The sequence below is a fragment of the Mytilus californianus genome, unplaced genomic scaffold (assembly GCF_021869535.1).
Source record: "Mytilus californianus isolate M0D057914Y unplaced genomic scaffold, xbMytCali1.0.p SCAF_2, whole genome shotgun sequence".
Taxonomy (NCBI): Eukaryota; Metazoa; Mollusca; class Bivalvia; order Mytilida; family Mytilidae; genus Mytilus; species Mytilus californianus.
Genome location: NW_026262668.1, coordinates 71,865,701 through 71,893,526, shown reverse-complemented (window position 1 = coordinate 71,893,526; position 27,826 = coordinate 71,865,701). Strand labels below are relative to the sequence as shown.

The 27,826-nt window shown below is 31.5% G+C and overlaps 2 protein-coding genes across 6 annotated transcripts in view; one reads left to right on the top strand and one right to left on the bottom strand.

The window, feature by feature from the left end:
* The window catches only part of LOC127728045 (uncharacterized protein C1orf112-like), a 97,662-nt gene that overhangs the window by 48,295 nt on the left and 21,541 nt on the right, over nt 1-27,826 (bottom strand). For both annotated transcript variants that reach the window (XM_052235217.1, XM_052235218.1), the window contains exons 7-9: nt 5,142-5,228; nt 2,587-2,662; nt 1,777-1,861 (exon numbers count right to left, since the gene is read on the bottom strand). In XM_052235217.1, coding sequence (XP_052091177.1) covers nt 1,777-1,861; nt 2,587-2,662; nt 5,142-5,228 — 248 coding nt within the window. The remainder of the gene's footprint in view (nt 1-1,776; nt 1,862-2,586; nt 2,663-5,141; nt 5,229-27,826) is intronic.
* Nucleotides 5,599-27,608, top strand: LOC127728148 (uncharacterized). Of its 4 annotated transcripts, none has more exons than XM_052235395.1 (5): nt 5,599-5,690; nt 14,227-14,280; nt 18,759-18,960; nt 21,811-21,923; nt 24,150-27,608. In XM_052235395.1, exons 2-5 carry the CDS (start codon nt 14,263-14,265, stop codon nt 24,381-24,383), a joined length of 567 nt encoding a protein of 188 aa, XP_052091355.1. In that variant the 5' UTR covers nt 5,599-5,690; nt 14,227-14,262; the 3' UTR covers nt 24,384-27,608. The 4 variants fall into 4 exon arrangements, with proteins under 4 accessions (XP_052091355.1, XP_052091354.1, XP_052091352.1 ...); XM_052235394.1 differs by lacking the exon at nt 5,599-5,690 and adding an exon at nt 12,572-12,612; XM_052235392.1 differs by lacking the exon at nt 5,599-5,690 and adding an exon at nt 12,600-12,710.

The following is a 27,826-nucleotide window of genomic DNA, read 5'->3' as shown; positions in this document are numbered from 1 at the left end:
GTAAGCATTACGGAACAAGGTGCACATTGCGCCGTTGTCAGTCTTTTCATGAACTTTCTCAAATACTGATACAATTGGATTACTTTTGGAAGCTGTCTCTAATTTAAGAGCTTGAATGTGGTCATTGCTATAAGCATGCTCTACAACGGCTGACTTTCGAAAATTTGTCGAACCAGGCTTTACAAAGTTATTTTTAAGTTTATGTTTTTGACAAATGTCACAAAACATGGCATTTAGCATACTGTCAAATCTTAACCATAAAAACAGTTGTAACCATTTATGAATAAAGCTTCTAGCAGATTTCGAATTTTGATCGGAATCGTCACGTTTACGTTTGCCTATGATGGCAGATTTGTAAAGTTCAATTTGAGACAAAGTCTTTATAACAGTCGGAGATTGTCATGATTGGATATTATTCTTTATGATTTTAATTATAAAAACAGTTTTTAATATGAAAACAAGATTAGAGAACGCCCCCTTATTTATTGGACAACTCAGCTTGGTACAGTTTTTCCTATATATTTTAGTAAATTTTCCCCTTGAGAGTACCCCAGTATTTAACACGATGTACAGTGTTAAATAAAATAATATATATCATACTTATTCATTTACAATTATCCTTATTTGAAGAATAACTTTTAAATATCAGGATACTTTTTTAAACTGAATGCTCATTTAAAATAATATCTATAAAGCGTAATTAAATAGGATGTTGTTCCATACACGCTTACATGTTTGACCTCGTTTACCTGATTACCTTTATGTACATTGTTATGCATCATTAATTCTATTGATAAAGACAAGCTAAGGACACCTCATCAAAGGTAACAAACCTGTAATCAGTGAATGATTTATGGCTTCAATATAACTTATTGAAGGGATAATTGTTTGACAGCTTGTTGTTATTTAAATAAAAGAAAACGTGTTTTTTTCTACTTTTTATTGATGTACACAAGCTAAAGACCAAGCCGTACATTTATGTACCCAGAGGATTAGACTAACTGAGACACTTCAAAGTATCTGAAATATGCTGCTTCTGTTTTATTAAACCCAATTATGACCGAAATATCTTTGTGAAATAGATTGCCACAATTATAAACTAAAATGCCCAAACGGACATTTTTAACGATCGATAGTTGGTAAAAATTGAAATGACCGTTTCATGAAAATGCCTTGAATAACAAAATGTGGCACACCAATTCTATTTGACCGTTTGAAGCTGAGAGCAGCCGGTCTTTTTATGAAAGTTTCGGTCAAGTCCGGAATATATGACAGTTTTGGAAGCCCTGGATTTGTGAACTGTATTTTATCAGAATGAAATAAGCTTTTTTTTTTAAATTGTTAGTTTTAACAATGAATTCTCAATTTGTTTTTTGTTTGAAAACCAAAAAATACCAAGACAATAAATGCCAAATGACATTATCAGATGCACAAACTCTTCTCAACTAATGCACATACTAAATATTGTTGAAAAATCATGTATGGTTACTGAAGAAAAATACACATAACAACTACAACATGAAAATGAGGTCATGGTCATGCCACAATGACTGGCTGACAAGGTCTCATCATGAAATACCTCTATACAATTTTTGGCTGTTCTACATGAAATTGGAAATAAGATATTGAGGATATTGAGGCTACTGTTGTAAGTAGAAAAGAAATACTGTAGTCTCCTGTTCTGTAACTATCATCACAAGCAAGAAAATTTATAACTTTATATATTATTACTGTTATCATGAATATGTATGAAATAATTAGTCATATCATAATTACTTTGAAATGGCTTTCCATAATGTGACAACCAGTTTGACATCAAGGGAGGTAACTATCTGACAAACTTCAAACAATCCATAGCATACTGTAAAGAGAAAGAAATCTATTATATATGTCTATATAAATTAAACTGAAAAAACCTCTTCATTATTCATTATATAAGTGAATAGATATATATGTCTATATAAATTAAAATCATTATATAAGTGAATGCATATAAAATACCAAAAATAACAATTTGATACTAAATTAATTTTCTTGTTATACTTTGATAAATACAAAGGTAACAGTCCAACTATCAGAAGAATCATTTATGATTTTTACTGGATGAATCAATGAGGTAAGATGTCCTGACCACTTTATCCTTATTACTAGGCATGAAATCTATGAAAGATATATTTATATGCCAATAAAGGAAAATCTCATTTAAATAAAAAATCTCCTGACCAAAAAAAATTTGAGTAAAAGATAAAATGCTTAAATCTCTATACAGTACTGAATTTCCCAAAAAATTGCTAAAAATATGTGAGTTTTCTTTCTAGTCTTTTGAGTCTTCCAAGGAAGACATGTATTGCTTCACATCTTCAAATAATATAATTAAAAATGGTTGTCCATGTTTAGTATGGGATCCAAAAGCACTTAGATCATAAATCAAAATAGCAAGCGCACAATTTATACTGTATGTCTTGAAAATAATCTGTTTCGATGAATTCTGTCCAGCCATTTTCAAGGAGTTTCTGATTAACAAAAGTGTAAGGCTGATGATTCGTATGTGTTGCTACAGCTAGAAACTGGTCAGGAAACACTTACCACAACAAACATTATCAATATCTTTGTCCGTGACACTTCCATCTACTGTCAATTTATCTAACAAGTTGAGAAATGCCTATAAAAATATATGTATGTGAATTTGACATATTATATATCACCCCTACTTTTGTTTTAAAGGGCTTGTGTTGCTCTTGCTTTAGTTCTAAGTGTTGTTCTTTGTCCTTTTTAATTTTTCAGTTTCTGTGTTGTTTATACCGTTAACAATCTTGTTTATTCTTTGTCATGAAAAACATTTCAGTTTCAAAATTTAACACTTGGTCAAGTTTCAGGGTTAGAAAATCCACATGACCGATGGTTTACAAATTTGGTGATGTCTTACGGTTAGATAAGAGTTGATTACAAATCTGCTTTTGTGGGATGCCTTATCACTTGATACAGCTTATCAACATATTTCATAGGAAAAACACCAAAGGTGTCAAATGTGGAGCAGGATCTGCTAACCCTTCTGGAGCACCTGAGATCACCCCCGATTTTTGGTGGGGTTCATGTTGTTCAGTCTTTGGTTTTCTATATTGTGTTTTGTGTACTGTTGTTTGTCTTTTGATGGTTTTTCTATTTTTGCCATGGCATTTGTCAATTTGTTTTCGAATTATGAGTTTGAATATCGCTTTGGTACCTTTGTCTCTCTTTTATAAAGTAAATTATTCATTACTGTAAATAGTCCATTAAATTTTATCCTGTATTTTTTTTAGAAGTTAGGTCAAATAATGAAGACACTGATTGATGATTGAAATCTAGCAATACTGATTTAATTTCATCTTGGAAAAGAGCCTAATACTATGACAAGTATTCATTTACTTATGTACTATCATATTGCTAGCAGACAGATATTACAGACCAGACATGATATTTTTACCCCTATTAACATTTCAATGCTTTGTGACAACTCAGAACCTACTTCTAAAAATAGTTGAACTACTTTCTACATAATATACAGAAATGTATACAAACATGCAGCAAAACTTGTATCCTGTTCTGCTTTCTTTAAAATTCTAAGATTACTCAGCAACAGAAATAACTTCCCATATCCAGAATTTTTATTTGTTGTTTTTGATTAAAATTTGTAAAACTGTAGTATACTTTAAGATTAACCTTGAAATTAGTCCATTGGTTAACATGGAAATTTTCATTTTAATGGCGACAATGGGGATTTCATCCAAAAAATTTAACAAGAGTTCACACACTGAAAACTCTTGCCTGCTTTACTTATTATGATTGATTTTATGTTGAAAGTCTTAATTACAAAGGTTCTACTACAAGTATCACATAAACTCAATGCTCCATGACAATGAGGTCAAGGTAAGAAAAACCTGCCAGACAGACATGTACACCTTTCAATCATTCCATACTCCAAATATAGTGGATCTAAATGGTAAAATATAAAAGTTATCAACCAAACCATGAAAACTTAACATTGAAAAATGAACAATGAAAATGAGGTTAAGATGAGAAGATATATGCCAGACAGACATTTACACCTTACAATCATTCTGTGCATCAAATACAGTTGACCTATTGCTTATAGTATTTTTTGGTCATTAGAAATCAAGTCAAATTAAGAACTGAACATCAAAGTAATTTTCCTTGTATTTAGGTGAAAAGATAAACACTACTTCCGTTTTCACAAAAATGGCAACATTTTTCGTTCGTTGTTGAAACTGTGTTTTATTTTTGACAAGCCAAAACTGAAAATATCATTTTTTTTTCATTTTCACAGAATTTGATTTTTATGACTGAAGAAATATTGTGTAAATTTTTTTGACTCAGTTCAATCAGTTTTTAAAAAGCTATATACAATCAAAATTTGTACTCCAAAGAAATTAATGAAGTTGTTTACCGGTAGTATACTTTTTTTAAATGGAGTGTACACACAATTTGTAATTTTTCAAAAAAAATTATAGTTTTACTTGTTTAAAATATCACTATATATTTTTGGGACAACTAATTTGTCCTTTAATTGGAATATGTGTCAATAAATGCTGATTTCAATTAAAACAACCCAGCAGTTTTAGGATTCATTGACCTGTTTAGGGTACAAAAGAGCAACAGAGTTCTTGGAATGTAAATACTGTTCTTCCTAAACATTAAATCCAAAAATAGGTTTATTACATCAATGTTTCCTGGAAAAAACTAAGTGATTTGATTCATTATTAAGTAAGTGATACTATATCCTGGTTTTTTTTTTTTTTTATCAAAGCTGTCAAAAAAAAGTATTTCCATATATACTCAGATGCATCTACTAACAGGCTTGGTTGATTGATGTGTGCTTATTGTTCAGTCTTCAACTACAGATCATGCAGATGTTATGTCTTTTGAGTAATTAATAATCTCAAACAAAATAAAAAATCTGAAAGTACAATTATTTGTCACTATCTTTCAATGATGTTTTGATCTATGATGTAAATAATAAAAAAAAAACAATGTCTTTTTGATCTATGATGTAAATTATAAAAAAAACAATGTCTTTTATGAAGGTATTTTTGTATCAAGTATGTAAAATATTTGTTTTTCCAAATCCAATTTTTTCTTAGTACCATTTGTAAGCTGTGGGCCTTTCTAAACAATGCTGACAACGGTTCCGACACATGAACCAATAATTCTCCATACAGCTCACTGCTTCCCTGTAAAAATACAAACTTATACTTCAATTCAAAATAGAAATAAACTTTATTTTCTGAAGATCAGCTTGCTCTTTCAACTGTAATACACAATTAATAACTATTTATTAACAATATCTTTCAAATCAAAATGCAACCATTTATCATTATATATCATACAATAACATATGCACTGGGCAACCAGGATATTAGAAATTCAGTTTACACTGAATTATAATGTTGTCCTATAACACAATACTCAACAGATATGATTAATAATGTGTTACTTAAATACTGAAAGGTCTAAAACTTCAAATATACTTCTTGCAAAATAAATTCAGCTTATTTTGCAATGAATGGAAAGAAAAGTTATAAAGTGTCTTGCCTGTAGTAAAATGAAAGACAAAAATATATATAACCAAGTCCATGCATGCATTTCATTTAGAAAATGTAAAGTAAAAGGACAAACAGATCAACATTAAACTGGTAAGGATATTATAAATCATAATTATTTAAATTTTCCTATACAGGGTTAAAGTGAATATCTTCATTTGATCACACAGCAAAACAGTTTATTATGATTTTTTTCTGTATCCTTTCACTATGGGATCATTTAATTTTAATTAATTTGTATACCTGCAGGCTATACATGTCAAACTAAATGTACATGCAATCTACATAAAAATATGTATAATGTGTAAAATAATTTACATTTAAATCCTCTAATTTCAGCCTTAAAAGTTATAAATAAATGGCTTCTATTTTATATGTTAATTTTTTCCGTATAAGACTATCCTTCCAATTCATCCCATTATATCTGATACAATGTCTACTCATTACAAATATCACAGGAATGTATTTTGTATATCAATAATAGATGTGAAATACATGTCAAGGAAACAGCAAACTTACAACACAAAAAAATCAAAAGACATCTGAAGATCAACATATAGCATTTAACAACAGTTGTCTATAGAGCATTCAAGCTTTATATTGCAATAGTCTTAAATAAATGCAATAGCTATATAGATAATATCAAAGATATCCCATCATTGTATGTCCCTCTTTAAATCATACATTATCAAGTACCAAAGGCTAACCCATGTCCCTTCATTTTCAGGTGAAAATCAACTATCTGACAACAAAATTAGTAAAATTACTATGCACCCATTGTCGTGCTTAGAAAAGAAAGTAGCTGTCTTAAACAGTTCAAAATCCACTTCATTTGAACTTTAGTGGATAGTTGTCTCATTGGCAATCATATCATATCTCCTTATTTTTATAAGAGGGGTACATTTACTTAATTCTACTATCTCAACTATGTTTCAAGGTGAAAAAACATCTTTAAATCTTGGAAATTTACAGTATAACAACATCATGTATATACCCTGAGGTTATGACAATATAATGCCACAACAATTTAATCATATTAAAATATTTGAAGATGGTGTCTAACTGAAATTCTGATTTATTTTGGTAAAATTTAAGTATTTGTCCATAAACAGAGTAAGAAAGATATTCAAACAAAATCAAGCTTCTATTGGAAATGCATCTGTGTATTCAACTCAAAAGTTTCATTAACTTTCCGAAAGCGACTCTGTGACTCAGACAAGCAAAAGGTAAATTTTCAATATCTCTTTAGTAGACTTTAAAGGTAAATAAGTACATTATTACATGGTGCAGAATAAACACGTAATTATCTTATAGTTCCTTGAATTTGATAGTCTATTTACTGGTAATTAATACACATTCTTTGTAAGGTTCAATAATTCAAGCATTTCAATCAGTTATGTCAATTCAACTTTTGGAGATCATATCTAAAACTATATGCACTACTACAATCCAATTATGTAATATAAATACAATCATTTAACAACTTCCAATGAAATTTTTGTAAACTGATCTTTATTTTATAATGAAGTATACATGTTTATGAGATTATAACCTTATTTAATATGTAAACTTATTTATAGAATCTTGTGGTCATTCCAATAACTTTCCAGAAATCCACTTTCAAATGGTTGTTGTCTTGTAATGTATGCATGGTCAATGGAAGAATGATAGTCTGTGGTTTCATCAATGTGAGCTTGGCCTTAATCAAGTGCATGCATAGTCCTTATAGGTCTATAACTCATTAACGATAAAAGCTAAAATCATGAAATTCAAACTGACCTTCTTTTAGTCACACAAAACAACATATTTAAATTTTCACAGATTTCTTCAAAGTGTTTTCAAGTTATTGCACAGACAACACTCTAAGTATGATTTTTCACTACTTAAAAGGTCTATAACTCAACAATGATAAAAGCTTAATTCGTGAAAATAAAACTTGACCTTCATTTCATCACAGGAAACAACCTATCTAAGTTTGAAAAGATTTTGTCTAAGCATTTTCAAGTTATTGCACAGACACTGTTTGGCAGCCACCTGCAAGACCTCCATACATCACCAAATTAATAACCGATATTTTCCTTTGAAAATCCAGTTAAAAAACCCCAAAATAGGTACAAATTGTCATTCATTAGATTTTTTCCTGCTGATCATTTTGCTTTTTGACAGTTTTTCTTTATCTATTATATTTTCTGCAAAAAAATATATATGTGTATAGATCTGCTTTCAAGGGCAATAACACCTAGGGCTAGGCAAAAATCACCATTCAAACTTTCAAAGGCAATCATTTCTATAAGGAATCCACTGAAAATTTGGTCACCTTGATTTTCTTGTAGATTTATCCTGATGATCATTTATTGCTATACACAGTTCCTCCATATGAACTACAATTTCGCCCCAAAAATGGATAAAATCATAAATTCAGAGGCAATAACTCATATGAGGAGTCAACTGATGATTTCCAACATACTAACCTTTTTGTAGATCTTTTATTGCCTTTTATCTAACTTAGTTTCTAGATAAGCAAAATATGAAAGAACCTTAGTGAGCGCGCTCACATACCCCACGTCCCCACATTGTCATTGGAAAAATAAAATAAGTGTAAGAAAAAAAAATTGTATCAGAAAAAAAAATTGAATCATAATTTCCTGTCAATATGCACATCTACATAGTATGTCCTTATTATCTACACAGTTTCATGAAATTCTGTTGTGTGGGTTGAGAGGAGTTGCGATGACAAAAGGTTGCTATAGTATATTGGGCAAATAAGTTCAAAGGGGCGTAACTCCTGGAAAAATAAATTGAATCGTAATTTCCTGTCGATATGCACATCTAAGTAGTATGTCCTTATTATCTGAAAAGGTTTCATGAAATTCTGTTGTGTGGTTTGAGAGGAGTTGCGATGACAAAAGGTTGCAGTAGTATATTGGGCAAATAAGTTCAAAGGGGCGTAACTCCTGGTAAAAAAAATTGAATCGTAATTTCCTGTCGATATGCACATCTACGTAGTATGTCCTTATTATCTGAAAAGGTTTCATGAAATTTTGTTGTGTGGTTTGAGAGGAGTTGCGATGACAAAAGGTTGCAAGAGTATATTGGGCAAATAAGTTCAAAGGGGCGTAACTCCTGGGAAAAAAATTGAATCGTAATTTCCTGTCGATATGCACATGTTCGTAGTATGTCCTTATTTTCTGAAAAGGTTTCATGAAATTTTGTTGTGTGGTTTGAGAGGAGTTGCGATGACAAACTGTTGCAGTAGTACATTAAAGTAAATAAGTTCAAAGGGGCGTAACTCCTAGAAAAAGATTTGAATCGTAATTTCCTGTCGATATGCACAACGACATAGTATGTCCTTATTATCTAAAAAGGTTTCGTGAAATTCTGTTGTGTGGTTTGAGAGGAGTTGCGATGACAAGTAACAGGACTGACGGACGGACAGGTCAAAAACATTATACCCTCCGCAACTCGTTGCGTGGGGTATAATAAACAAGGCTGCACAAGCTGAAATGTCTCGCCTGCTTTACTTATGATTGAATTCATATTGAAAGTCTTTAATATGAAGGTTTTACTACAACTATCACATAAACTCAACATTATCAAAGATCTAAAAGATCCATGAAAATGAAGTCATACAAACCATGCCAGACAGCATGTAAACCATAACAATAATTCCATACACCAACTATAGTGGTCCTATCTCTTATAGTATCAGAGAAACAGATCAAACCAAAAAATCGTAACATTGACCAATGAACCATGAAAATGAGGTCAAGATAATATCAACCCTGCCAGACAGACATGTACACCTTATAATCATTCCCACACCAATTGAAGTTGACCTATTGTTTATAGTAACTGACAAACTGACATAACCACAAAAACTTATCATTGACCAATGACCCATGAAAATGTGGTGAAGGTTTAATGAAACTTGCCAGAGAGACATGTACACTTCACAATTATTCCATACACCAAATTTACTTGACCTATTGCTTATAGTATCTTGAGAAATAGACCAAACCACAAAAACTAAACATTGTTCAATGAATCATGAAAATGAGGTCAAGGTCAGATGAAACCTACCAGTTGGACATGTACACCTTACTATTATTCCATACAAGAAATAAAGTGGCCCTATTGCTCATAGTATCTGAGAAATAGGCCAAATCACAAAAACTAAATATTGTCCAATGAACAATGAAAATGAGGTCAAGGTTAGATGAAACCTGCAAGTCGGACATGTAAACCTTACAATCACTCTAGACACAAAATATAGTTGACCTACTGCTTATAGTATCTGAGATAAGGACTTGACCACATAACTTTAGCCTTGATCACTGATCCAGGAAATGAGGTCAAGGTCAGGTGAACCCTACCTGACAGACTTGTAGACCTTGCAAGGAACCCATATACCAAATATAATTATCCTATTACTTATAAACAGATACTGAACCATGAAAACCAGGTCAATGACAATTAATGGATATATGACAGACATAAACTTTGTAACATCAGGTATTTGCATACAAGGTATGAAGCATCCAGGTCTTCTAGCTTCTGAAATATAAAGCTTTATACAAATTGTTTATGCCATCGCTGGATTGTACTGATTGTAATACCTATGTCTCGCTTTCTGCGTCACAGGTGAGACAAAAAATTGTCAGTTAAGGGCAATAACTTATATAGTTGGTAGACAGTTTTGTAAAAAACACACAGTAGTTAGATATCGTCATTTTGAACAAATTTTGCCTTGTCAGATTTTTATATTACCCCTAAGTCAGATATGTACTATTTCCATCCTTGGCAGCTATGTTGGTTGACAGATAGGATCATCAGACACATTTTTTAACTACATACCCTAAGAATGATTGTGGCTAAGTTTGGTTTCATTTGGCACAGCTAGCAGTTTCAGATTAAAAGATTTTTGTCAAAGGCAATGGACGATGATGACAAATGATGACCGATGAAGGACACCAAGTGATGGCAATAGCTCAGTGTGAGCTAAAATAAAGTGAAAACGATGGTTCTAATAATATTTAAATCAATTCTAATTTCTTCATAAATACTTATAAAGTAAATATGACAATATAATAAACATATTTCATTACAAGAGTGCACACGCTGAAATGTCTCGCCTTCTTTACTAATCATTGATATTATGTTGATAGTCCTAAATATAAAGCTTTATTACAACTGTCACATAAACTTAACATTAACCAAGTAAACTAAACATTGACCAATGAACCATGAAAATGAGGTCAAGGTCAGATGAACCATGCTAGGCAGGCATGTACAGCTAACAATTCTTCCATACAACAAATATAGTTGACCTATTGCTTATAGTTTAAGAAAAACAGACGAAAACACAAAAACTTAACACTGAGCAATGAACCTTGAAAATGAGGTCAAGGTCAAATAAAACCTGCGTGACTGACATATAGATCATAAAATATTTCCATACACCAAATATAGTTGAACTATTGCATATAGTATTAGAAAAAAAGACCAAAACTCAAAAACTTAACTTTGACCACTGAACCATGAAAATGAGGTCAAGGTAAGATGACACCTGCCAGCTAGACATGTACACCTTACAATCATTCCATACACCAAATATAGCTGACCTATTGCATGCAGTATTAGAAAGAAAGACCAAAACTCAAAAACTTAACTTTGACCACTGAACCATGAAAATGAGGTCAAGGTCAGATGACACCTGCCAGCTAGACATGTACACCTTACAATCATTCCATACACCAAATATAGTAGACCTATTGCATACAGTATAAGAAAAACAGACCAAAACACAAAAACTTAACTATAACCACTGAACCATGAAAATGAGGTCAAGGTCAGATGACACCTGCCAGTTGGACATGTACACCTTACAGTCCTTCCATACACCGAATATACTAGACCTATTGCTTATAGTATCTGAGATATGGACTTGACCACGAAAACTTAACCTTGTTCACTGATCCATGAAATGAGGTCGAGGTCAAGTGAAAACTGTCTGACGGGCATGAGGACCTTGCAAGGTACGCACATACCAAATATAGTTATCCTATTACTTATAATAAGAGAGAATTTAACATTACAAAAAATCTGAACTTTTTTTTCAAGTAGTCACTGAACCATGAAAATGAGGTCAAGGACATTGGACATGTGACTGACGGAAACTTCGTAACATGAGGCATCCATATACAAAGTATGAAGCATCCAGGTCTTCCATCTTCTAAAATATAAAGCTTTTAAGAAGTTAGCTAACGCCGCCGCCGCCGCCGCCGCCGCCGTAGCCGCCGCCGCCGCCGGATCGCTATCCCTATGTCGAGCTTTCTGCGACAAAAGTCGCAGGCTCGACAATAAAACTTGTTTGGTGGATAGTAATTGTTTCATTGGCAATCATATCACATTTCCTTATTTTTATAAAGAGGAAATGATTGTGGCTATAGTAAAGAGAATGCATCCATCATCATCTGGGAAATGCCTGAGCATACATGATACATGCTTTATTGATTGACTTTCCATAAATTGCATAAACACATGGAAATGCATTTCTTATAAACCCAAAGAAGTTTTCTTATACACACTTTTGATTGTGAAATATGTCATTAACTGTAACCAATTTCTGCAAAATGTATATATCATATTATCAATGCATTGCATTATGTGTAGGTAAAGAATTTCTAATAAACCATGGGAAAAACTTATATGGTCATGTTTTCCACATGCTAACACATTATATATCAATTACATGCTATCAGTAGACATTTAATACATGTCAATTATTGTTATCAACTTGAGAAATTTCTACAGAATTAAATTGTACAATTAATATATATAATTTAGATATTGTGAAGTAACACAAAACGTATTTTCAATAAATCTTGGGGATCTACATTTATCAATGGAAATTCCCTTTAAAGACTGCCCCATGCACTCCCACATACAGTTCAAGATCAACCAATCAGATTGTAGTAGTATCTTATCTGTAGTAATACATAGTATATATTGACAGGTTAAACAAGTGTATTTCTTTTCTAATTAATATATATTTGTATGTAGATTTTAACATTTAAATTGCATGTGGACATTCAATGCATGTTGGAATTGGAGGTAAATATTTAATAATTATCTTAGGATTTCTGAGTGTTGTGATTGATTTACATTTTGTTGAAAGGTAAGACGAAATGCATGACTACATTATTTATAATAAACAGTTTAGTTTAAATGAATGACAGCTGATTCTAAGTAAACAAACATATCTTAGGTTAATAGTTCGGTAAACTGCTATTTCACACACAAAGGAAATTCACTGTTAAGAATGCAACACAAATGTTGAATTTACATATTAACATGCAGCAATATTTTGACACAAGGTCAATCCCATATATACATTGAAAATATAACACATGAACTCTGATATTTACAATTTAGTAAACTGTTCACATGATCTTTCTTTTACAAAGGAAATTTAGTTCATTTCCATTAAAAATCTATCGTTCATTTTCTTATAAAATGTCTTATAAAATGTCCGAGATGCATGATCAATCAAGTCTGTTGGACAGGTGATATAAAAGTTAAAATCCAAGATTTTCATCTACAAGTTTATAACTTTTTATTCAATCAGGACAGAAGATTATTTGAGCTAAGCATTATCTATTTCATCTAAGCCTTAAAATTCTTAATTTTCATAAAATTAGGTCTTGACATGAATGTAAAAATTCAGTCTGACTGGAAATATCATACATCTTTTACACATATAATGTCCCTATATTTACAAGCATCAAAGGTACTTGACCCCAAAAGGTGACTTGTTTAATGAAATTAAAATCAATTTTAAATTTCTTCAAATTTACTTCTTATAAAGGAAATGAGACAATATTATAAACATATTTCATAATAAAACTTGTGGTTTATAATTCATTTAATAAGATACAAAAGGAAGCAAAAAAAAGAATTTATTAATGAATTCAGATTAAAAAAAATTATTTTAAGAAAATAAAACATCAGCCACATGATATAAAATTATTTTTATGAATGAAAAATGATAAGCTAAGCCACAGTTATGTATATATGAACAGTCTTAAGACCTATAATCACTTCCTAATGACAATTTAATTTACAAAATGACAAAAATTATGAAGGCATTATTTATTTGAAAAAATCTTTAAGTTCAACAAACAACAATAAACAGCTGACATTCTGTAATACTAGTAATATATAGGTTCTTGGTATACTTAAATATAATGTCAAGTTTAAGTGTAAAATATAATCCTGACATAATAAACTGTCTGCATTTGTTTCATCTTCAGTTACCAATCAATAACTTCAGAACTCATTTAGACCAGGAAGCTGCCTGTATTCAAAGAGGCAATTAAAGGGGAATTATGTTCAATAACTTTACTGGCATATCTGAGGCAGGCTGTATGTTTTTGTGGGGTAGTGGGTTTTTTTGCCACAAATATATGCAAAATCAGGCTGATTTTAGAAGATTTCTTTAAATGTTTTTTACTTTCATGGATTTCAAAGCACAAGACATATTTTAATTGTTCTCTATCTTGAAATTTGAATGCAGCAAAAACTAAAGCAGATGTGTCAAATGTCTCAACAGAATTTAAATGTTTTACAGGATAACAGTTGAATTATTGATCCAAAACAGTCTACAATGGAAAATGAAATAGAGGTATTTAATAATACGTGTAGAAAATCATATCTATTTTTACACCAGATCAATTCTGTAAGTAACTAAAAACTTTCAGTGATCTAGGATTTAAAAAATTAACCCCCTACCAAACTCAAACAAAAGTTTGTCTCTTATCAAAGTAAAACTAGACATGTTTGGAAAACAAGAATGCCCTTCTGTTAGAATGCAACTCAGCCACAAATAGGAAATCAGGAATAAAAGATTACTTGATTTGTAATTAAAATAACACTATTACAAGAGTGCACAGGCTAAAATTTATCGCCTGCTTTACTGACCATTGATTTTATGTTGAAAGTCTTAAAGATAAAGGTTTCACTACAAGTATCACAATAACTTAATATTTTTAAGATCCATGAAAATGAGGTCAAGGTCAGATGGTACCTGCCAGACAGACATGTACACTTACACTCATTCTATACATCAAATATAGTTGACCTATTGCTTATGGTAATTGAAATTAGTTCAAAACACAAAAACTTAACATTGACCAATGAACCATGAAAATGAGGTCAATGTCAGATGATACCTGCCACACAGACATGTACACCTTACAATCATTCTACACACCAAAAGAAGCTGACCTATTTCTATTAGTATTTGAAAAACAGACCAAAACACAAAAACTTAACATTGACCAATGAACTATGAAAATGAGGTCAAGGTCAGATGAAACTGACTAGACCGACATGTACCACTTACAATCATTCCATACACCACATATAGCTGACATACTGCTTATAGTATCTGAGATATGGACCTAATCATGTAACTGTAACCTTGATCACTGATCCATGAAATGAGGTCGAGTTCAGGTGAACCCTGTCTGACATGTTGTTAACTGAGCCTGGAAATTTAGATACGATCGAGGTAAACTTATCAATCCTTTAAATAAATTTATTCTAAAAGGTTACCTATTCAACACTGTAATTAAATCTTTGAATATTGTTTTTATTGGTATAAATATTGATTTTGTTATCAGTAAATTAAAACCATACTAAATATCATTGCTATACACATATGTACTTTCATGGTACTACAATATGTTGATACCTATATTTTGGTATTGCACAAGGTCATGTTTTTCCCTGATTGTTAATGACGTCTTTACACAAAATCCATTGGATGTTGGATGTGTACTGATTGATATTTTAGTCTTAGATACATGATTTTTTTTATTAGTTGTTATTGGCTTTGAACTAGCTGTCAGTAACTGTGAGTACTCTTAGATCTGTACTTAGTGTCTCTTTTGTTGTTAGAGATGAGGGATGGGTTAATACTCTGCCATGTCCCGTCTGTTTGATGCTTTTCTGCTATGTATCGATCTGATGAGTTAAACCTTTTTCAATTGATTTTTATATTTTGTTCTTATGTTGTGCTGTTACACCACTGTCCCAGGTTAGGGGGAAGGTTGAGTGCTCACAAACATGTTTAACCCCGCCACATTCTTTATGTGCCTGTCCCAAGTCAGGAGCCTGTAGTTCAGTGGTTGTCATTGGTTCATGTCTGTCATATTTGTTTTTTGTAAATTGATTTCTTTTAAATTAGTCCATTAGTTTTCTCAATTGAATTGTTTTATATTTTTCATGGCAGGTTCCTTTTATAGCCGACTACAGAGTATGAGTTTTTCTCACAGTTGAAGGCCTTATGGTTGCCTATAATTGCTTACATCCACTTAATTTGAACTTGGGTAGATAGTTGTCTCATTGGCAATCATACCACATCTCCTTATTTTTATACTGTAGATGTTGCACTTAGGAACCCATATACCAAATATAGTTATCCTTTAACTCATAATAAGTGAGAAATTCACATGACAAAAAAACTAATTTGAACCATGAAAATGAGGTCAACGACAATGGACATATGACAGACAGAAACTTCGTAACATATGGTATCTGCATACAAGGTATGAAGCATCCTTGTCTTCTACCTTCTGAAATAAAGTTTTATACAAATACTTTATGCCACTGGATAGTAATCCCTATGTCTCGCATACTGCCTTTCAGGAAAGATACAAGAGGCTCTCAAGAGCCTGAATCGCTCACCTGTATTTCAGAGGAGAAGATTTTTAAATGTTAGCAAACTTGATGAACAAATTGTGTAAAATTGTCTTTAAAGGGCAATAACTCCTTAAGGGGTCAATTGACAATTTTTGTCATATTAAACTTTATTGTAGATCTTACTTTGCTGAACATTATTGCTGTTTACAGTTTATATCTATCTATAATAATATTCAAGATAATAACAAAAAACTGCAAAATTTCCTTAAAACTACCAATTTAGTGGCAGCACTAACCAGACAATAACTTGTGTGTAAGTATATGGATCTCTCTGAAATTGTACCACAAGGTTCCATATCACAAAGGGAAGGCTGGGATTGAGTATGGGGGTAATTGCCCCAAACATGCAGGAATTAGGGGCCAAAAAGGGGCCAAAAACAAGCATTTTTGTAGTTTCCAGACAATAACTTGTGTTTAAGTGTATGGATCTCTCTAAAATTGTATTACAAGGTTCCATACTACAAATGGAAGGCTGGGATTGAGTTTGGGGGTAATTACTCCAAGGGGAAGGGGGGGGGGGGGGCAAAAAGATTGGGGGGGGGGGGGGGGTTCTCCAAATTTTTTGGGGGGTTCACATTTTTTTCCAAAATTTTTGAAATTTCAAATGTTTTGAAAAGTTTCAAGAAGAAATCTTCAATTGCGCAGTATTGCGCATTAGATTTTTAGGATCTTTGACCTCATTTATTTTGTGTCAGAAACCAATATTATGTCATAAATTTGATCACAATCCAAATTCAGACAGTATCAAGCTTGAATATTGTGTCCAAACTTGCCCCAACAGTTCAGAGTTTGACCTCTGCGGTCGTATCAGGCTGCGCTCAGCGAAGCATTTTATCTGGATTTACCTTCACAATACACACATACATTCAAGTACTGGAAAGATTGTCAAGGCAAATAAGAATATATATCGTTAGTGGGTGTGGATCTTAAATTTAATGTTGCATGTCACTTTACCTTGAGGTGCAGCACCAATTTTACAAATATCAAAAGCCTATGGGAAAGGATAAAAAATATTGGTTCAACAATCATATATAGTCAACATCAACAGAAACATGAAACATTACGTCCACTTTTGACAAAGGGTTGATATATTTTAAAATATTTTACTGAAAAGGTTTTGTGATGAAAACCAATACTGTACAGACTTTTTAATCAATGTATACATCAGATTTAATATTTTCAACATGGACATGTTGTCTTCTTAGAATTACATATATTTTTTGTCAATAAAGCAACACAGATGCAGTCTATATTGATCCCAAATGAAGAAAGTAATACTAATTCATTAATAAATGCTTTGATTTACTTTGACAACATAGCAGAATTGAATCGTTTCTTGCAGTGACTCAAATAGCAAGCTTTAAGAAAAAATTTCCAGGACCTTTTTGCACGGGGGATAATAGGTATAAAGCCACTAATTCATAGCCCCATTGCTTTCTATGTTAAATTCTGCAATTTCAAGCATTAATGACTACTTTGTCTTAAGTTCAAATAAAGTGGCAGTTATTTCATGTCAAAACTATACCTTATCCTGACTTGAGCTGAAAAATTCCACATACCTTTAATTGCATATTAGAGCGTACTGGTTCCCGAAAGTTTGATAGTACAAAAACAGGTACTTCTGATCTGAACAACAGGGTAAACGTGCCCTCCTATCAAAATTTTATATACTTCTTTATTATTCAAAAGAAACTTTCAACAAGGGTTTTACAGTGATCTCAAGTCCCCAAGCTTTCATTTGATACACAAACTACCCAAATATTTAACCTATTGACAAAGATACAGCTATGCGTACTAAGAAACTATTTTGTTTAAAATATGTACTACTTTCTTGTATGTTCTTTCCGACCGGTCCTGAATTTGTGGTTCTATACCATAAAACTTCAATGTGAAAAGAGATGAAATGTAGGACATAATGACTATATTTGAGATGACATCAACCAATAGATTAAATTCATATGATACTTCAAACTATAAATAAAAAAGTTGAATATGTGTAATAAACTTGAATGGCAAAGTTTTACTATAAAACATGAGTACATGGACTTGAATTATTGTCTTCCTGTACTCTAATTTGGTGATAGCTTTTCTGTATTTCAGTGGCCTTAACTTGGAGACCTCTCGTTAGTACTTCCACTGTTTTATTTCAAAATATTTCTGCTAGTCATTTATAACTACTGTAAGCATGGTTAATACAGAAATTATTGTGATTATCTTTATCACTGGGAAAATTAAGACAGTATCAGGTTTGCAATACATGTACTATAAACTCGCATTTATGCAAGTAATCAGTAATTCGCAATAATAAATGCATGCATTAATTTCTGAATTTACAGTTTATATATACATTAAATTGAAAATTGCAACTTATGTGGTTTTTTTTTAAAACTTCTATAGAATAAAGAAATCACTACTGCAGAAGAATGGAAGAGAGTGACACAAGATATTGAGTCTGATAACCATGACCAAACATATCCTGTACAACTACTATACTGGAACACTCACATAGGTAGCTCTCTGGATCCCTGTAAAAATGGATACCTAATGGTAACAGATGAAGGAAAAGTCTGTAGCCATGGCAATAAAGATGACTCAAGAAGTAAGCATCTAAACACAATTCATTATTGCAAAATTTCTTATTTTCGATTTAGATATAACATTTATTCTAATATCAATACAACTTTTATAAAAAAACAGAGTTCCAATGTCCCCCACGTTGCACATATTTTATATTTCCAAGGGGGATAACTCTTTAAAAAAAAGTCAATCGGCCACCATTATAGAACTTGTCCGAGATATTGCTGATATTAACCTATACTATAAGTTTTATAAAAATCTGGCAAGAATTGTACCCATGAGAGCGGTAACGAGGCCATTTTCCATAAATTTTATTTCCAACAGGCATAACTCTTTTCAAAAATTCGTAAGGGTTCCGCGGAACCCAGTGTCTCGCCTACTTTTGCTGTTAATCGCAGGCTCAACAAAAATGAGGGAAAAAATTAATAAAAATATTCCTCTCTATACCATCTTTTGATTTTAAGTAGCTTCTGTCCAAGTTTGGTAAAAATCCAGGATAGTTTATGAATCTAATAAATGTTTTAAAAACTTAAACTGCAGACTGTATGTAATGTTAACTGGAAGAAAAACTAAGTCCATTTATAAGTAAAATACAGAAAAAATGGAACAAAATTTTAACAAAATTTCCTTCTAGATACTAGCTTTTAATCATAAACAAGCTACTGTCCAAGTTTGGTACAAATCCAGGATAGTTTAAGAAAGTTGTTAAAATTTAAAAAAACTTTAACCACAGAGTGAATGTAATGTAAACTGGCAGAAAAACTAAGTCCATTTATAAGTTAAATACGGATAAACTGGATTTTTTTTACAAAATTTACTTCTGGATACTATCTTATGATCATAAACAAGCTTCTGTCCAAGTTTGGTACAAATCCAGGATAGTTTAAGAAAGTTGTTAAAATTTTAAAAACTTTAACCACAGAGTGAATGTAATGTTAACTGGCAGAAAAACTAAGTCCATTTATAAGTAAAATACGGAAAAAATGAAATTTTTTTTAAAAAAATTTACTTCTGGATACTATCTTATGATCATAAACAAGCTTCTTTCCAAGTTTGGTAGAAATCCAGGATAATTTAAGAAAGTTATTAAAATTTCAAAAACTTTAACCACAGAGTGAATGTAATGTTTCCTGGTAGAAAAACTAAGTCCATTTATAAGTAAAATACGGAAAAAATGGATTTTTTTTTTTACAAAATTTACTTTTGAATATTATCTTATGATCATAAACAAGCTTCTGTCCAATTTTGGTAAAAATCCAGGATAGTTTAAGAAAGTTATTAAAATTTCAAAAACTTTAACCACAGAGTGAATATTTGTGGCTGCCGCCGACCATGCGACGGAATGTAGGATCGCTATGTCTCGCTTTTTCGACAAAAGTCGAAGGCTCGACAAAAAGGTTGATCGGCCACCATTATAAAACATGTCCGAGATATTGCTGATATTAATCTATACTATAAGTTTTATAAAAATCTGGCAAGAATTGTACCTGTGAGACCGACACACGGACGCACGCCCGGTATTTCCCATCCCCCACAACGCGTTATGCGGAGGACAAAAAAGGAGGTTACTTTTGGAAATTAAAATAAATCAATACAAACAGTTTTGTAATGTGCAGAAATAATGTGATAAACATCTACTTTATTAAAACTTCACTGAACCTAAAACTTAACCCAAAAGAAAGACACCAAAGCAACAACCAAAATGTTTAAGTTATGTGTCCCCTACCTCAGCTATGGACATAAAAAATACATAAATTGTATAAATTAAGCAATGCATACCAATTTAACAACCATTTATATTATATAAATAAAACATAGCTGAGAGGGTGATAGAGCAGATTGTTTCCCACGAGAAAACATTGTCAACTGAAGCGAAGCCAAGGTTGACAATGTCTTTTCAAGGGGTAACAATCTGCTCTATCACCCTCTCAGATATGTGTTATTTAATTTCTTATACTAAATGTTCTGTTATTACTGTCTATTAAATTTCAAATTCAAAGTAATAAACTATGTCGTCTTGTACATAACAATCATCCGTATTTATTTAAGCGCACACTTGAGCAAGCGTCTTCGTGAAGGGTAATAGAATATTTGCCATGGGATAGAGTAAATTGTGCCCTCGTATTAACCAATCAAAATCTGGCATTTTGACATGAAGTATAATGAAATATATTAACTTTGAAGCTTTGCCTATTGCAGCAAAATAAGCCTACTTTTAAAATGCAAGAAACAAATTTTAAATAAATTTTGAATGGGTATTTTTGTTATGCTAAAAATACCATCTAAGCAGAATAATTCTAATTTTTTTTATGCAAAAAATGCAAAGCTACAATACAAAACCTAACCTGTAATAATTTCAATTCAATATTTCAAAATAAGAAAATAAAAATAAGGTGTTGTAAAGTTGCCAATGAGACAACTATCCATCAAAGACCAAAGGACACGATTATGTAAACAACTCAAGGTCACTTTACAACCTTCAACAATGAGTAAAACCCATACTATATACAGATCTCAGATAAAATAATGTGAAACAATCTAACAGAGAAAACTAACTGCATGGTTTAAGCTACTAGTAATTAGGTTTATAAACAAAAACAATTATGACAGACCAAGTTTTTTTGTGCCAAAAAACCTTGAAAACAAATGATTTCTGATCATTTAAGGACATATACACCAACAGTATAAACTTTCTAAAAATCAAACACAAATTTTAAAATAATCTTGTTCAAAAACGTTATCTTATTTCAATATTCAAAAAGGTAAATCCCAGTGTTTATAGCAAGTTATAAGCAACCAACATATTTTTGGAAAAAAAACCTGAATGTCATAATTGTACTGATAGAATAATTACGAGTATTTTTTTTTCCAGCTTTATTTGATATAGTCCATGACATTCTGACTGATCGCTATCGTTTAATATGCAAAGGTGGACCCTGTAAAGGTTATATACTGTACATGGTAGATCATGATCTCAAAGCAAAGGTGAGATTTTACAACAGGAAGAAAACAAAAAGTTACATGTGATATCATGCAAAACATATTCCCACATGCTACATTGACAAAAATTACATGCTCACTCAGTTGGTATAATGAAAAATAAAGTGATATCAAACTGAAAGTGACTGCCTGGAAGCCCTGAAACCACAACATTACAAAGTTCAAAAGCATACAAGAATGTAAGCATTTTCATGCAAAGTATAAAATCAACTTATAAATAAAAGTATCAGAAAATAGGAATTATGTGCCTGACAGACCCAAAAAGCACACATACTTTACAACTCATCACTGTTTGGCTGCTGGCCAAATATGTCCGTCAGTTCAGTAGTTGAAAATTTTTCAGTTCATTTAATTTATTAAGAAGTTCAAAGTATCCACAAACAGGATATAGTTATCTGACAGATCCGAAAAGTGCTGACACTTTAAAAGGCATCACTGTCATGCTGCTGACAAAATATAAAGTCATTCTGTAAAGTGATTTTTGAAAAAAATGTAATGACAAATTTTCAGTTCATTCAGCACATTGAAAAATTCTAATCTAAGTTTCAGTGAACAGGAAGGGAGTATCTTCACTATCTGACTGATCTGAAAAGTTCTAACACTTGTCAAGCTGCTGACAAAACATGAAGTCAATCTTTTTTAATATTTTATGAGAAAAATTGTGACAAAAATATTAAACTTAAATTTGATATGAATATGACTTGTTAAATGTATGCAAGAGATTCCTTAATTTTTTTTGAGCTACTATTGAAGAGCTCAATACAATTTTGAAAGGTAATGAATCTAACAGACTGTCAAACTGTTATTTAAACAAGAATGCACATGTTGTCCTGCTATGCATACCCCAATGGAAGATGTCTGACAGTTCTGGAAAGCAATCACACAGTACAGCTGTTTGCCATATATGTTCCCATTCTGTTCAGTAGTAATGTAGAAATATGTTAAGAAAATTTAAAGATCATAACACAAAAACTGAAAACTTACAGTTTGTATGGGCAAACAGGATTTTTATCGGCAAAAAGGAAGTAAATGTCTGAATATGAAGTCATTCTGTTAAGTAGTAGCTGAGAAAAGAGTGACAAAAATCTTGGTGGGATGATTAGACAACTGGATGTAGAGTAGTATCTGACATAAGCAGCAATCCTTCCTATACTAATTTTTTGGTGTTTGTTGTTGCAAAGGAAATGAAGCCTTTCCCCAGAGTCAAAACAATAGCTTTTGTATTTATTGGACAGGTAAAGACCAACTGATTCTTTTGCTTTGCAATGATAAACAGGGCATATCTTTTATTTAATGAGATATTTATATACAGTGACACCTGTCTGAACCAAACCCCTTAGGATTCTGTTAGGAACTGATGAATTTGTTTGGTTAAGACAGGTGTTCTGTTTATATATACAGGTTCAAACTTTATTTATGTCTGTAATTTTGAATAAAGGGACTGAAGCAAGTTTGGTTTAGACAGGTTTACATAGTTAGAGATTGGTTTCAACATCTTTCACTGTATATATTCATGGCAGCCACATGGAGAAGACTGCAGGGTAGTCGTACTCAATTTTGAAAGAGATTATTAAAGTTATAATTCCTAAATACCTGGCCTGTATAACACAAAAAATATTACACCTTATTAACAGTCATTAATCCTAAAACTAAACAATTGGATGTAAATCATACGTCCTTTTGTGAATTGCAGCCCTGCTCCTCGTCCACAATATAACTGCAGATTACCAAATCTCCATCCTTTATTTGATACAATTTTAAAACTTCTTGTTAGAGATGTCCTTGATTTCAATTGAATCAGTGGTTTCAGAGAAGATTGCAGATGACTTTAAAGGACAGAAACCAAGTAATAGCATTGGCCAGCACTGGTCTTTTTGGCTAAAATTTAAGGTAGTCTGTGCCTTTTGATAGCTCATGGGGTAATCAATCTGCTGTTATATCTGTTAACAATTCAAGTGGCACTTATTTGGGATTCTCTTTTGGTAGAAACCCTAAGGATTTATTATAAAAGACCCATTTCAGAAGAATATAATATTCTGAAAATCACACATAATTCTCAAATAATTTTACTTTCTCTAAACATCTAAACTTGATTGAAAAATGACAAGATTTCTTTATATATAACTTACAAAAGATAATCCAGATATTTACTGATGCAGTCTCCTTGAAATGGGTGTAAACTTTCATGCAATATCTTTTGTACTTTTACAGAAATGGAAAATAAAGGATTCTGGGAAAGATACATCTGTATTTTTCACTTTCCGTTCTAGAAATAACAATGAAAAACCACCATGGAAGATAAGTTCATTCAGCGGTGTTCCACTTCAGTTCAACCCTAAAGGAAATTTCATCCCTGAAGAGCCAGGAAAAGACAGTACAGATTATACAGATCCATATTATTTCATTCCATTTACTGCACATACAATGCATATTTCTGCGGTCTGATTAAAGAAATCGGGTCAAATACTGTAAAAACATTAATTTTCATGGGTTTCAAATTTTGTGGTTTTGTCTCTAAATTTCATTTCAAGGGGATTCTTTCTTTTTGTTTTCAGTATGTGAAAGTAATATTCTATGAAGGCTAAATTTGTTGGGGTTTTAATTTCCTCGATATAATATATCCATGATATAAATGATATTAAAACCCCACCGAAAAATTTCTGCTTTAACAGTATAAAATCTAATAGACCACTTCCGAGTTCGTTGCATTTTTGTCAAAAACTTTGGTTTTAGTGAACATCATTTGTGTGTTTAGGGGCATCGTCACTTCCTTCCCATGTTGAGCAAGCGGTTATAAAAATATGATGCTATATTGCACGAATTATTCTGCAAATTTAATTCTTATAATTGATAATCAGCACTGCTGTCATTAGGGAATTGTGATTAAGTACCTACGGAACAAACATTATTTCAAGATTAGCCTGCATAAAGATGATCACGAAGACGCTTGATTAACTTGTATAGTGCAGGGATAGAGGGGCCCGCCTGAATCCCTGATAATCAGCACTGCTGTCAATAGGGAATTGTGATTAAGTACCTAGGGAACAAAATTATTTCTAGTTTATCCTCCATGACGATAACGAAGACGCTTGATGAACTTTAATAGAGCAGGGATAGAGGGGCCCGCCTGAATCCCTGATAATCAGCACTGCTGTCATTAGGGAATTGTGATTAAGTACCTACGGAACAAACATTATTTCTAGTTTATCCTGCATAATGACGATTACGAAGACGCTTGATGAACTTTAATAGTGCAGGGATACAGGCGGGCTCCACTATCTGTTGATGCCATTAAGGCGTGCATAATTGACAAACTTTTCCGGTGAAGGACATTACTCGAAAGTGGTCTATTTGGTCATCATCATATTTACATGAAAAAATATAAATCATAATAAAATGCTAAAAAATAATCATAAAATAAAAGTATGACCCAATTTTATACAAGAAAAAATGTCTTTTTAACACTTTTTCTCTTACTTAAGGACATGGCCAGGATTTATAATCAAGAAGATGGACATTCACACTAATGTTGAGAATTAATTGTTCTACCTACAAATTTAAGGGGACAGTTCATCAATCAGTTCATGATCAATTTTAATTTCATTTCATTTCTTATATGGCAAAAAGAAAAAAAAGCTGAAAACCAAAAAATGTTATAATATATATAACAGTATTGGTAACTACGACGTACCCATATATGTCTTTTTATTTGTTGTGTTGTTGGGTTGATGCCTTATTGACCTTTATTCGTACTAACATCATGGTATAAAGTCACTTTTAAAGTGCTTAATCAAATTTTATAAAATATGATAAGAATAGTATAACAACACCAAACTTTTACTTTCAAATATTTTTTGCATGTTGTGTTTTACAGAAGGATGGTGTTGTATTTAAATCATTATTGAATTGTTGACCTGTTAAACATGTAAATAGACTCATTACATAAACTGTGATATTATTTGCTATTACTAGTCATCGTTTTATAAATGTTACAGATAATCACAATTATTAACCTTTGTCCTAATTATTTTTATTTTATTTACAGCAAACATTTAAAAATACTTAAGAAATAATTCTTTCATGCCATGCTTTATGCTCATTTTAACATGGGTAGGCATTATATTTGTCAATATCTTTATACCGAGCATAAAGCATGGCATGATAGAATTATTTCGATTCTGATAGGAATATTTAGAACTTATGTACTTCGAAGCAGACATATAATACACATTAAAAAGGCATCCATTTTGATTTGCTGAACCAAAAAAATTATAGAAAATCAACAGTTGAACGATAAAAAAATTAACATATATACGTAAACTTACTTTTACAATGATTTTATTTAATTTCCTAGCCTAGCGAGCAACACAAACAAAACTGTCCAGCGTTGTTCAAAATACAACTGACGTTGAAATTTCAATTGTGACGTCAATCACGTGCAGCCCATGTTTTATTGTAATTAGAACATGGCTTTGTTTCCAAAGCGAAAGAAGGACGTCATATTAGAATTATAGAATAACTAATCGAAGAATTCAAATAGAGAAAAATATTCAACGAGTGACCGAACAACACATTAATTCACGAATGCGCGTAGCGCATGAGTTAATTATCAGTGTTGTTCGGTCACGAGTTGAATATTTTTCGATATTTGAATTCTTTGATTAGTTATTCTTTTTATTACATTGGCAAATGGCTTTTTTTAATGAAATTAATGTAGAAAATGTAAGGAACTATATCTTTTTTCTACGCATTCACAATTTGTTTTGATCCAACGTTATCGACGTCTTGACAACGCCTATTGTTGTATGACGTCAGAGAGTGAAATAACCACGTTTATTTCATAGGTGAAATTATCGGTTTTTATTTGACTGGGAAATCAATGTAATTCAATGCTACCAATGTAATAATAGGGAATAATCCTGTTTCTTTGATGTTTGTCAACTCAAGAATATTTATCAAATTGATAAAAAAACTTCTGCTTTCACTTTGAAACAAATTACTAACACAATTTTGTAAATATTACAAATTAAGGCTGAACAAAAGAATCACTTTACAAGTCCAAGCCTTTATTGCAACATTTTTAAAAGTTTGTGATACATATAAAGTATATCCATATATAATTTTTTTAAACTTTAATGTAGGTGTGTACGGAGAGTTAACTTTTCAACAGAAAATTACATTCCTAAACAAGTAGGACACATTATAGATTTTTAACACAATTGTTTTTAGTGCTGTGATATTGATGTTTTTGTGCATGCAAAAAAGTCCATAATTTTGAAATAAAATTCAAAATATAATGTTACAATTTTACATTTCTCTGATCAAAATGTTAATATGACCTTTCATATCTGTTCCAAAAAAACATTTGAGCCAGCTGCACATTTTTTATCACTTTTTTATACTCTTTAGATTTGAACTATAAATCAAGATAACAAACAGATGAAAAAATGGGGCAGTTTATTTTGTTTTGAGAACTCAAAGTTATTTTATACCTAAGAATGTGAATAAATGGATTAATGAGTATGTATTTACAAGGATATGGACTATCATAATGACAAATTCAATGTGTTGACAATTTAAAACCAAAGATGAATTATATTTCCTGTACTTGTACACCAAAAATTGTGTAAAACATGTTAAGAGTTGTAAAATAAATGTTTATGATTCATAGATAGTATTTTCTCTTTGTAAACATTCCTGCAGTGATGATGATCACTCCCGTTTCAAATTCATAAAAGTAACACAACTCTATGGCAAAAAACCTACATGGCCTTATTGTATACATACTACATGTACTATGGCATTTAAAAAAACTGTTTAGTTGAAGTTCATTCATTTTTAGCACATTACAAAAATGTTTTTATGCAAAACATGCTCATTTCATTTTC